Source organism: Panthera onca, chromosome F1 (assembly GCF_046562875.1).
Source record: "Panthera onca isolate mPanOnc1 chromosome F1, mPanOnc1 haplotype 2, whole genome shotgun sequence".
NCBI classification, from domain to species: domain Eukaryota; kingdom Metazoa; phylum Chordata; class Mammalia; order Carnivora; family Felidae; genus Panthera; species Panthera onca.
The window spans coordinates 27,384,044-27,396,473 of NC_138355.1; the positions used below are offsets into that span (position 1 = coordinate 27,384,044).

General features: G+C 49.4%; 1 protein-coding gene across 1 annotated transcript in view; it reads left to right on the forward strand.

Moving 5' to 3' along the window:
• The first annotated feature begins 434 nt into the window (after positions 1-434).
• Positions 435-12,430, forward strand: part of NCF2 (neutrophil cytosolic factor 2) — a 33,099-nt gene continuing 21,103 nt past the window's right edge. Inside the window, exons 1-3 of the mRNA XM_060643748.3 lie at positions 435-828; positions 2,797-2,879; positions 10,399-10,507. Of these exons, the coding sequence (XP_060499731.1) occupies positions 655-828; positions 2,797-2,879; positions 10,399-10,507 (366 nt within the window). The 5' untranslated portion in view covers positions 435-654. The remainder of the gene's footprint in view (positions 829-2,796; positions 2,880-10,398; positions 10,508-12,430) is intronic.

Sequence of the window (12,430 nt, forward strand, 5' to 3'; positions counted from 1 at the left end):
TAAAAATTTATTATTTATTTTGAGAGAGAGAGAGAGAGAACCAGTTGGGGAGGGGCAGAGAGAGGCAGGGACAAAGAATCTGAAGCGGGCTCTGTGCTGACAGCAGAGAGCCCGACGAGGGGCTTGAACCCGTGAACTGTGAGATTATGACCTGAGCTGAAATCAAAGACTTAAAAGACTGAGCCATCCAGGCACCCCCAACACCCTCATTTAGTAACAATATGGAAACGGAGGCCCAAGCAGGTGCATCCACCTGTCGAGGTTGCCCTGAGCCTGGGGGCAGAGACCTGACCAGAACCTGCCCCGAAGCAAGGGGTGGAAGAGAGAAGCCAGCTGGGAGACAGAGCAGAAGCATTTTGGGGAAGTGACCCATGGCAGGCAGTATCTGATGTACTTCCTCTCCTCCACACTCCGCCCCTACTTGCCCTCCCTCTCTCTTTCCTTTTCTCTCATGTTAGGATTGTGCGTCAGTTGCCAAAAGGTGGGGACATTTCCTGAACCTTTGCAACACTGAGAGGTTGTCTTCAGGGAGCACATTCTGAGCACCGCAACAGGGAAGCGAGGGTCTGGGAGTGGCCCTGCTGAGGGAAACACCAGCTTGCCCTCTCCCTGTCTCGTGGCAGCCCCCCCAAGCCCCCTGGCCTGCGCCTGACCATGTCCCTGGCTGAGGCCATCAGCCTCTGGAATGAAGGGGTGCTGGCAGCTGACAAGAAGGATTGGAAGGGAGCCCTGGATGCCTTCACTGCAGTCCAGGACCCCCACTCCAGGATTTGCTTCAACATCGGCTGCATGCACACAATCCTGGAAAACATGCCCGAGGCGGAGAAGGTGAGTGGAGGCCCCTCTCCCCTCTCGCCGGGGGGCCTCCTCTGTGCCGTAATTAGTGGTTCTCAATCCGGGCTGCGCTTTAGAGCTTTAGAAACCTCTCGGGAGCTTTGAAAGAGCAAGAGCTGCACAGGCCCCACCCCCCGGGGATCTTGATTGAATTGGCCTGGGGAGGGGCCTGCGCAGCGTTAGTTTTTAAAAGCTCCCCAGGTGGTTCTATTGGGCTCTGGGCTGGGAACCACTCGCTGTGGGTTTTGCTCTCCTTTCTTGTCCGTCTATTAAATTCAAATCGCTCTGGAGTCATTCTTTAACACGTTTATGAAGACTCTCCTGGTTTTGTTTCCTTCTCTGAACTCCTGCTGGCCACAAGATTTCCACCTCACTGCTTCACACCTGGTTAAAAAGCCCCTTCGTGTGCCTGAGTTTTGCCAGCCTTGCGATCAAGAGGAGGGACTTAAGGAACATAGATTTCCTCTCAAGTGACAATTTTCATTAATCTTCCACTTTTTGGGGAGCTTCTGAGGCTGCCAGAAGGAAATCATACTGTGATTGATGAATGATGTCTGCCGAGGGCATGCTGTGGGTGTCATGGCATCTTTTTCAAATGTTTTTTTTCTCTTTCATATTCCCTAGTGTAGGGTTGAGCATTCTCAGTGATCACTCTTTGGGTTCGTCAGGGTAAACTGGAGAGGGACTGGAATTTGGAAGCAGAAGATCTAGGTTCGATTGCCAGCTCTGCCTCTCTCTAGACCTTGGTCTCTGGCAAGTCACGTAGACTCCTGACTCTCAGTTTCCTGAGAGGGACAAAGATGAGGATTAGGTGAGGCAGCAACTATTCAATTCTGTGTCGCTTCATGCCACCGTGTAAATGCTATTTTCCCCGTTTATGGCCAGTCTTGGCAAGGGGGTATGGACAGACTCCCCAGCACCCTTAGAGCCAGAGCTCCTCCCACAGCCATCCTGGCCATGACTGTGACCAGCCAGTGGGCAAAGGTAGAGGAGTGAAGACACTTGGAATACCCACACAGCCTGACAAGTTCATGTCAGGCCTAAGAGGGGCAGATGGGAGCAGAGGCGAGGACCTCACATCTGGCCAGGGGAGGACCTCAGTCCCCACCTCCTCTCAGAGGCTGAGTGAACAGCACCCCAGATTCCGGGGGCTGCTGGAGACAAAGAGCACATTGTCGGGGGAGAGGCTGGCTGAGCACAGCAGCCAGTCTGGGCACAGCTATGCCAGCAGGGTCTGTTTGCTCCCGCCTCGGCGGAGGGGCTCCTCGGTGAGGCTGCGCAGGGGTCGCCGGTCACCTCCCTGCTGGCTCACTGCTGGGCCTTCCTCTCGCTGCATAGATGCGTCTTCCAGTTCTTCAGCTTCTGGGCCCCTCATTCTCCGTGCCTTTACTTGGTTTCCTGCTTCCGTCCTTACTACTGGCATTTTACATGCATTCTTGTTATTATTTTGATTTCATAATTTTTATTTACTAAATAAGTATAATACTATATATATATAATACCATTTTAATTGTTTTCATATCTAATTGTCAGTAATCTTGATATTCAGTCAGTAATCTTGAAATTCAGATACTAGCATCTCCTTTTAAAAATGTTTTTGACGTTTTTTAATTGTATTTTTGAGAGAGAGAGATTGACAGAGCATGAGCCGGGGAGGGGCAGAGGGAGAGAGGGAGACACAGAATCCGAAGCAGGCTCCAGGCTCTGAGCTGTCAGCACAGAGCCTGACATGGGGCTCGAATTCACTACCGCAAGATCACGACCTGACCCGAAGTGGGAGGCTTAACCAACTGAGCCACCCAGGTGCCCCTAACATCTCCATTTTACAGAGGTATCTGACCTCTTGTCACCTTCAAGATCCGGACCATTCTCATGACCCTTCTTGCCTCTCCCTTTGGGCTCATCTCACATTCCTCACCACCTGAGTCCTTGGCCACCTACAGATCCTTTCTCTCTCCACAGGCCTTCACCAGAAGCATTAACCGAGACAAGCACTTGGCAGTGGCCTACTTCCAAAGAGGGATGCTCTATTACCGGATAGAGAAGTAAGTGGTTTGTGTTGCACAAGCTGGGGAAGTTTGCAGAGAAGCCCAGACAGGGTCTTGGTGCCGCTGGGCTTGGTGTTTGTGAAGTATCTTTCCAGCTTCTGTTGGGAAGTGTGACTGGAACTTCTCTGGCTGTTATGCAAAAGTCAGCATGAGGCAGAAGCCCTCCCCAAGGAAAGAGGGAGGGAACACAAGCCTGCCTCCCAGTTATAAATCTGCTGTGTCTTAGCGCACAACGAGCCTACGTAACGTAGGCCTTCCATTCAGCGGGTGTGATGCCCCGCCAGCATCCCTGATGGGTCATAGCTTGGGCAGTGCTGGTGGCAAATATTTTGGTCATCAAGGGAATACCCGTGATGGTCTACTACTAGGAGGAGGTATTGAGTTATCACACAATGAGGATTACCATGAGACCACATCAAGGCCCTCCTGCATTTCCACAGAATGTGTTTACAAAAGCCTGGTTTAATCCATTCAATGAAATACAGTTTGGCCCCCAAAATGACAATGCAAACTATTAACATATGTATAAGGATATACTAATACAGATAAATAAGTAGCTTATATATTAATATGGGGAAAAGTTCACAGTAGACGTTAAATTTTAAAACACAGAGTTCAATATGTATAACACAATTCCATTTCTGTTTCACAGAATGGTCTGGAAGGCCATAGGCCAAAACATTGGCAGGAGTTCTTTCTGGGTTGGTGACATTTTAGGGATTTCTATTGTCTTCTATCAGCCTATCTGTATTTCTCCTATGTTTACAGTCAACACAAAATCATTAGTAAAACACTACATAAATGCAAAATGAAAGCTAATCTCAATTCCCACTCCTCACCTCCCAATACCCCCAAAACAGACATACAAATAGCAAAGGAAAAATATCCTAAGCATCAATTTAAAATGTCTTAGGGGATGGCAAACCTCCTTTTGTAGACATTGTTCTATTAATGGGCACAAGTTCTAGGGAAGGAGAGTTTGGCTCAGCCTAAGGAAGAACTTTCAAACAGTGAAAATGGTGAGGTCATGGTGTGGGTGGTGTGGTGTGGGTGTGTGTGTGTGGGAGAGAGAGAGAGAGAGAGAGAGAGAGAGAGAGAGAGAGAGAGAGAGAATGCTCAGCAGGTGAGGCAGGACAATGGGGAAATAGCAGAGAACATCCAGGTATGGGGAATGGCTGGGCTCTCATCCTGGGCAATCTTGAAAGGCTTGGATCGTAGGATCTATCAGAAACAGAGCCTAGAAAGCTGCTGTGCTCAGCTGTTGCTAGGGGCAACCATTAGAGGCTCAGAGGACTTCCAAGATGTAGATAAAATTACCTGAATGAGGAAGGGCCGGAGTGAAGTCTTCCCGGAAGAAAAACCACAGACACAGAGGCTATCTAGGGAGAGAAAGCCTGGGATTGAAGGAAGACATATACACGCATTTAGCTTTTGGTGGCGTCCTGCCTCTGTCTCCCTTCTTATTCTCTCTCCTTATTCTCCTTGTCCCCCCACTCCCTCATCCCTATGTTCTCCAGATGGATGGAATGAGCAGGGAGGCTTGAGCACAAATCCTCCAGTTAGTCTGAAATCTCAAAAGACGAACTCTAAGGCCATCCTTTAATTAGCTCTAACAGCCATTAATGAGGGGAGACAACTGGCAATGAGGGAAGGCTCCCAGAAGAAATTTCTACACAAAAATACCCAGAAGTCCCAGAAAGGCTTGGATTTTGAGTGAAGCAGAGATCTTAGAAAGATATAGGAATGAGACCTAGGATTCAATTAGTCTGTGATTGATAATAGTTAAATCTGAGAGAAAAAAAGTCTACCAAACTTTATCTTCAATTCAGTGACTATCTACTGAGGAAATAATATAAATAAGCCACTATTCTGGACTTCTGAGCTGTCTCTTCTGCTCGATCTATAGGCATTAGTGTCCCCACCTCCCAAGGCTCTGCCCTTGACACTTTCCCTTCTAGCACAAGTGCTATCTTTCCAGAAAAGCACACGCAAGCACATACATAGTTCTACATACAATCTCAGGGGGTTCTGTGTCCCCTAAAAATCTGTACATGAACCGTTAGGAATCTCACCCTTTCCCACAGCATTGACCTCCACTTGTAGCCAGCCAGCTGCTAAATCTCTACCTGGGATCAACCCAGCATGTTTCTTTTCCCAAACCTTGTCAAGTTGACCTCTCAAATATCTCTTAAACCCACCCATTTTTCTCCATCAGCTTTAGACCCTCATTTTCACGAGAACTGTTGCAATCACTTCCAAACTGGTTTCTCATCCCTTGGTCTTGTCTTACTTATTCCAGAGTGATCTTTAAAAAATAAATGTGATCTGCTTAAGAACTTCCAGCAGGGGGCAACTAGGTGGCTCAGTTAGTTGAGTGTCTATGACTCTTGGTTTGGGCTCACGTCATGATCCCAGGGTCAGGGTCATGAGATCAAGCGCTGCGTCAGGTTCCACACAGAGCATGGTCTGCTTAAGATTCTCTCTCTCTCCCTCTGCCCCTCGCCTGTGTGCACACGTGCTCGCTCTCTATCAATAATTTAAAAAAACACTTCCAGTGGATTCTAGTACTAAAGGATAAAGTTCCTTGGCCTGCTTCTATGTGGTCCCGCAGCTGCCCACCCACTCACTCACCCTGCAAGCATCCTCCCGAGTCTGCTCGACCACTACGGCAGTAACCACTCTCTTCTGTGCCTTTTTCTTTTTTTCTTTCTTTTTTTTTTTTCTTTTTTTTTTTTTTACCTTTTTTAAAGTTTATTTATTTTTTGAGAGAGAGAGAGAGAGTAGGGTGGGAGAGAGAATCCCAGGCAGGCTCCCCACTGTCAACATAGAGCCTGATGCAGAGCTCAGACCCACAAACTGTAAGATCATGACCTGAGCTGAAACCAAGAGTTGGATGCTTAAACTAGTGAGCCACCCAGGTGCCCCTCTTCTGTGCCTTTTAAAATAACATCTGTGGGGGTACCGACTCTTGGTTTTGGCTCAGGTCACGATCCTGAGGTTTGTGGGTTCGAGCCCCACATTGGCCTCTGTGCTGAGAGTGCAGAGCCTGCTTAGGATTCTCTCTCTCTCCCTCTGTCTGCCCCTCCCCTGCTCACTCTCCCTCCCTCTCTCTGAAAATAAATAAATTTTTTAAAAAAGAAGAAGAAAATAACATTGGTGACAGATATTGGCTTATATATTTATCTCCTTCACTACTCTTTGAGTTTCTCAAGAGAAATCTTTATTCACTCTTGTATTCCCGTGTCTAATATAGTAGTTAATAAATGTTTATGGAATTAATTAAAAGCAAGCAAAATATACTTTAAGGAACTTAAAAATTAAAAGGGAGAAAGAGGTCACGAACACTAATACCTATAACACAAGGCAGAAAGGGGAAAGTGCTAGAAGAGATTATGTTGAAATGAGTGCCATGGCACATGAAAAGATGCTCAACGTCGCTCCTCATCAGGGAAATACAAATCAAAACCACACTCAGATATCACCTCATGCCAGTCAGAGTGGCCAAGATGAACAAATCAGGAGACTATAGATGCTGGAGAGGAGGTGGAGAAACGGGAACCCTCTTGCACTGTTGGTGGGAATGCAAACTGGTGCAGCCACTCTGGAAAACAGTGTGGAGGTTCCTCAAAAAATTAAAAATACATGTACCCTATGTCCCAGCAATAGCACTGCTAGGAATTTACCCAAGGGATACAGGAGTACTGATGCATAGGGGCACTTGTACCCCAATGTTTATAGCAGCACTCTCAACAATAGCCAAATTATGGAAAGAGCCTAAATGTCCATCAACTGATGAATGGATAAAGAAATTGTGGTTTATATACACAATGGAATACTACGTGGCAATGAGAAAGAATGAAATATGGCCCTTTGTAGCAACGTGGATGGAACTGGAGAGTGTGATGCTAAGTGAAATAAGCCATACAGAGAAAGACAGATACCATATGGTTTCACTCTTATGTGGATCCTGAGAAACATAACAGAAACCCATGGGGGAGGGGAAGGAAAAAAAAAAAAAGAGGTTAGAGGGGGAGAGAGCCAAAGCATAAGAGACTCTTAAAAACTGAGAACAAACTGAGGGTTGATGGGGGGTGGGAGGGAGGGGAGGGTGGGTGATGGGTATTGAGGAGGGCACCTTTTGGGATGAGCATTGGGTGTTGTACGGAAACCAATTTGACAATCAATTTCATATATTAAAAAAAAAAATGAAATGAGTGCCATGGGGTCCAGGAAAATGACTTCTTAATGAGTAGGTTAGGAATTCTTCCAGATTACAATGGGACTTGTGTAGGGTGACAATGTTATGCGTGCTTCTTTCTCTCCGTTTCCCCCACTTTTACGTGTTGTTGCATGGCTCTCCCATCATTATGAAATTGCAGAGAACGAAGTTTGAGTGCGTGTCCGAGAAGGCAGGCGGTGCCTCAGTGCTGACCAGGACCTTGTCCGACCCAGCCTTCTCCTTTGGAAGGGGAAGGAGCTCTAAGTTGCAGTTCAGACCCTGAGCCTTATGAATCTTAGGGCTGTGATAGGAACGGCGAACACTTTAGACGGAGCTGGCCCACAGACGCAGCACAACAGAGCCTCCCCCTGCATGGAGGTGTCTCACATTTTGACTTCAGCTTGCTAGAATTCTCCAGCATCCTGGATACAAGTGCAGGAGCTGCAGGATCCTGGGCTGCCTGGGCAGTGGTGGTGCAGGAACAATCAGGAACGTCAGTGGTCCCTGAGAAACCTTTACGGGGAGTACTACAAAAATGAGGATTGTAAACCCTCTCGGGCTCAGAGCTGGTGAAAAGCCACGCGAGGTTGCTGCTGTGCTGGTGAGCCCTCCCTGGGTGGGGATGGGGGCTCTGGGTCCAGGGCAGCCCGGGAGAGCATCTCTGGGTGGGTGTGGAGAAAGCCCTCCCGCCTGGCCCAGCAGAACCCGCAGGAAGCTGCCAGCACCCTGGCCTCCTAGGGGACGCTGTGGGTGCAGCAGGCAGTTAGGGTGATGCTTTGAAACCAGACATTTTTAGCACAAAGTGAGCACTTTGAGTAATCTGTCAGCTCTTTCTCTCTCCCTCCCACCGGGACCCGGATCTTTAGAACCTGTCGGACTGGACGGGAGAATTCTGAGGGTCGTGTGGAGCTTGTTCACTACCAGGTAGACACAGACAGTGTTACGTCACAGCTGAAACCCGCCTGCGCGGCCAGCTGGCCAGGGAGGAAGGCACAGGTGCAGGTGGACGCTGGCAGCGCTCCAAGCATGCCCTCTGGGGCCCTTCCGCTACCTCACACACAGGCGCCTGGCAGGGTGCAAAGTGCATGTGCCCAAGGACCAGGACACCTGCGTTTCCGCCTGCCCTTCTTCTGGGCTCCGTGAATCCGAGCCAGTCACCCAGTCTCCCAGCTTAGAAAGAAGAAACAGGGATGCCCGCTCCCTCCCCCTTCTCCGCAACGTCTCCAAGAACATAGAAACGACCTGACGTGCTTCCTGCTTCTGAAGGAGTGGCTGTGTGCTTTTAACGGGTTTTACCATCATCTGTGTGAACACAGCAAGGATGTGAGAGAGAAAGCCATTCTCCTGGCTCAGATGCAGCCTTTCTTCCATTACTCCTATAGACGCCGCCGCTGTGGGAGTTACTTCAAAGCAAGGGTGACAGAATGCCTAGCTTCTGCCCCAGCCACCCGGGGCTCACGCAGCTTAGGCCTGTCAGGCCAGCCCGTCCTCCTGGTCAGCCCTGAAGCCCGCTGAGGTCACGGTTCCAGCTGCTACAGCCGTGGGGTTTTACCTCCGGATAATACCTCATTCGCCGTACCGTGTTCAGCACATAATAATGGATGGGTGTATGAATTTAATTGCCAGAATTTTAGAGCTAAAATAATTAATAATAATAGCAGTAAACCTGCTGTGTGTGCCAAGCATGATCCTGAGCACATCTCACTTCGTTCCCACAACAACCCTGGGAGGCACATGCTACAATTATTCTCTGTGAAGAGGAGCAAACAGACTCAGACAAATTCAACAACTTTCTCTCCATCACCAGATCATAAGCAGCAGAGCTAGGACTCAGGTCCAAGTGGTTTTGACTCCAGAAATTAGATCTTGGACCACATCCTAGGAACTTCCTCCTATTATATGCTCCTCGAATACAATATGCTCCTATACATAATACACCCATGTTATTTTTAAGTATTTAAAAAATTTTTTTAAGTTCATTCATTCATTTTGAGAGAGAGAGAGAGAGAGAGAAAGCACAAGAGGGGGAGGGGCAGAGAGAGAGGGGGAGAGAGAAAATGCCAAGCAGGCTCTGAGTATGGAGCCTGATGCGGGGCTCAAACCCATAAACTGTGAGATCTTGACCTGAGCTGAAGTCAGAGGCTTAACAGACTGAGCCACCCAGGCGCCCCTATGCTCGTATTATTGGTGCAGAACCTGAGACCAGGGAAGTACTTTGCCAAGGTCTCCCGGTTAATAGCAGAACTGATGGGCCTGGTCCTGCTCTCGTGGCCCCTGTCCTGGGGTGCCTGCCCTACACCACGCGACCAGCCCGTGACCTGATTCCAGGCTTGCCTCCAAGGGCAGCTGCTCACGGCAGCTCCAGGTCAGACAGTGGCCTCGGCACTGTTGTTTCTGTTGCCCACAACCAGCCAGGGAAATTTGTTCCTGCCGGGCCAGGGCGCTAGGGAGGTGGGGACGGCTTGATTTTCGTGCCTCCCACCCCCTGCCGCCCAGCAAGGGCTGCCTCTCACTGGGGCCTCTGCGGAGGTCAGGGGCAGGCCAAGGAGACTTGGTCTGGGTCCTGCCCACATTGAGGAAGGCACTGTTGATGTGGTCAGCCCCGTTCTCTGTCGCAAATCCAGCGACAGCAGCCCCGTACACCTTGAGCCAGTGAGCACGGTGCCAATGCAACAAAGCCAAAGGGCAGTGCCAGGAGCAGCATTAGAAAAGCCATCTGGCTTAATTGGTGGTTTCTTTCTTCTGTTTTCCAAAGTGTGTGGGGAGGGCAGCGGCCGGGGGAGACTAAGAAGGCCGCAAAACCAAGAGCTAAGTTGGACTCCAAAGAAGCTGAAGGAGAAAGCTCCGGGAAGGAGGGTGATGTCGTGGGCCGTGGAAGGGGTCCCGGGAGCTGTGCCCGGCCTGACGGTGGGGAGCGGGGAGGGAGCAGTGCTCCAAATCAGCTCGGGAGACTCAGGGGCTGCGAGGGTGAGGGTTCCGCTGTGAGAAGCCGCTTGTCAGGAAGGTGGGAGTTGAATGCAGTTAACAGAGAAGAAAATCCCTGTGGCTTCCTGAGACTGTGGATTGGGGGAGGGGACAGGGGTGCTGGCATGCACACGCCACGGGGCGCCACTCACACTGAGCACTAGGAGATACTGGGGCTCGGGCTTGGCAAAGAACTAGAGCAGGCCAAAAGGGACCAGCAAGCCTTTTTGTCCCAGTGAGATGGGTCAGGAAAGGGAGGATGCAGACACCCATCCTGTCCCACATTTGCTCCTCTGTGCCCTGGACTGTGTTTCCTCTCTCTCTGTCCTGCAGATATGATTCAGCTATCAAAGACCTTAAAGAGGCCTTGACTCAGCTTCGAGGGAATCAGCTGATAGACTACAAGATTCTGGGGCTGCAGTTCAAGCTGTTTGCCTGTGAGGTAAGGAGGAAGGGCCCAGCCTGGGCAGGAGTGCACGGTGGCTGAGGGACAGCAGACAGTTCTGATGCACAGCTATCTGCTGAAACCCCTGGGGGCTTGGAAAAGCCTCCTGTGCCTCGGGACTCCGATTTCCCCTTAAGAAAAGACCGCATTGGGGCATCTGGGGTGCTCAGTGGGTTAAGTGTCTGACTTCAGCTCAGGTCATGATCTCATGGTTTGCAGGTTTGAGCCCCCGAGTCGGGCTCTGTGCTGACAGCTCAGAGCCCGGAGCCTGCTTCAGATTCTGTGTCTCCCTCTCTCTCTGCCCCTCCCCACTCACACTCTGGTCTCTCTCTCAAAAATAAAATAAACATTAAAAAAAAAAAACAAGTAGAAGAAGAAAGAGAGAAAAGCCTCGGATTGATACCGTCAGGCTCATCCTGGAGTCTCTGATTATTGAAGCATGCATTTTCTTAACGAGGCTCAAAGGACCGTGCAGAAATGAGCCTGCTGGGCTCTCTGAAGGGAGGCTAGACCTGAGTGTGCTGGCCTGTGAAAGTATTCATAATAATTTTCATAATTCAGGTTGACAAGCTATTTGCTTAACATTATACTAACAAATCCAAAATCATGGGTTTGCTATCCACGCAGGACCTGCCGTAACCTCGCTCCGTTCAAGTTACAGACCACACTCTTTACTATTAATGGTTCAGGCCTCATGTACTTGGTCGATACCCAGAGAAAGAGTGAGGATAATTTGGCACAAATCTGTCCTCCCTAGTTCAAAGAACAGCTCAAAGCACAAATTGAGGGAAGGTTTCCATACAAGGAGAACTTATTTTCTGTGTTACCAGAAGGGAGAAACATCACTGGCTCTGACTTCACAGCCTCGTGTGCTTTCTCCAACCAACCCTCCCCACCCCCCTCCTAAACTCCAAATACACAGCACCAGCTTTAAAACCTAAAATCCCTGCACTTATCAGATCTTTATTTAGAAGAATTGCTGATAAAAAAAATCCCCTTGCTTTAGTCTCTTAGGCAGGAGAAGCCAAGCGTCCTCAGGGTTGCTCAGGGCTAATAATAGAGGCCACAGCTGCCCAGGCCCCTGGGGACATGTGCCCCCATCCTGCCCTGCAGCAGGCTAACAGCTTCTCATAGTCTCGGAAAACGAGGCTTTGGAAATTTCAGAGAACTGGTTCGAATTCGGCCAGCTTCTAGAGTCAGGTTTCTGAACCAGGCCACTACTGATGCCTTGGGGCAGGTACTGCTTTGTTGTAGGGGACTGTCCTGGGCACTGGGGTTGGTTTAGCAGTACACTAGCCTCTAGCCATCAGATCCCAGTAGCCCCACCCCTCCCGGCCACAGGACAACCTAAAATATCTCTAGACATTTCTAATCACCACCCCCCCAAACCCCTGCCCAGGGAGAACCACTTGTACAGATTAAACGGTTGGAAGACCAAGTGGCTCTAGAAAAAGGGATCCTAAAACATTGGCATCAAAGCAGAATTCTATGGGAGGAATGTTTCCCTGTAATTGGAGCTGAAATGACCAAGGGGCAGGAAATACTGGCTGTGGGGGCCTCTTTGCAGGTGAAGCTGGAGTTTTCAGGGTCTAAGGCCCTTATTTATGCCACAGGGGACCATCCCGTCATTTTCCTACCTATAAGGCCACCCCTTCTCTTCCCACCAGGGTAGAATCCTGGCTTCTGCAAAATCACACCATTCTTTTTGAAGAGTCTCAGGTTTTTCCAGTCATGGAGTGACAAAAACCTGTTGTGGGAAAAGGTCTTAAGAAGAAGGTCGAAGAGAGACTAATAGGAATTTTTAAGCAGACTTGAGTTCTCCTTTCTTCCTGCGCACATGGCCAGCACTGGGCTGGGCCAATCGAGCGTGCATGAAGGCAACAGTTCATGGAGGCTGAGAAATAGCCTGGGAAGGGAATC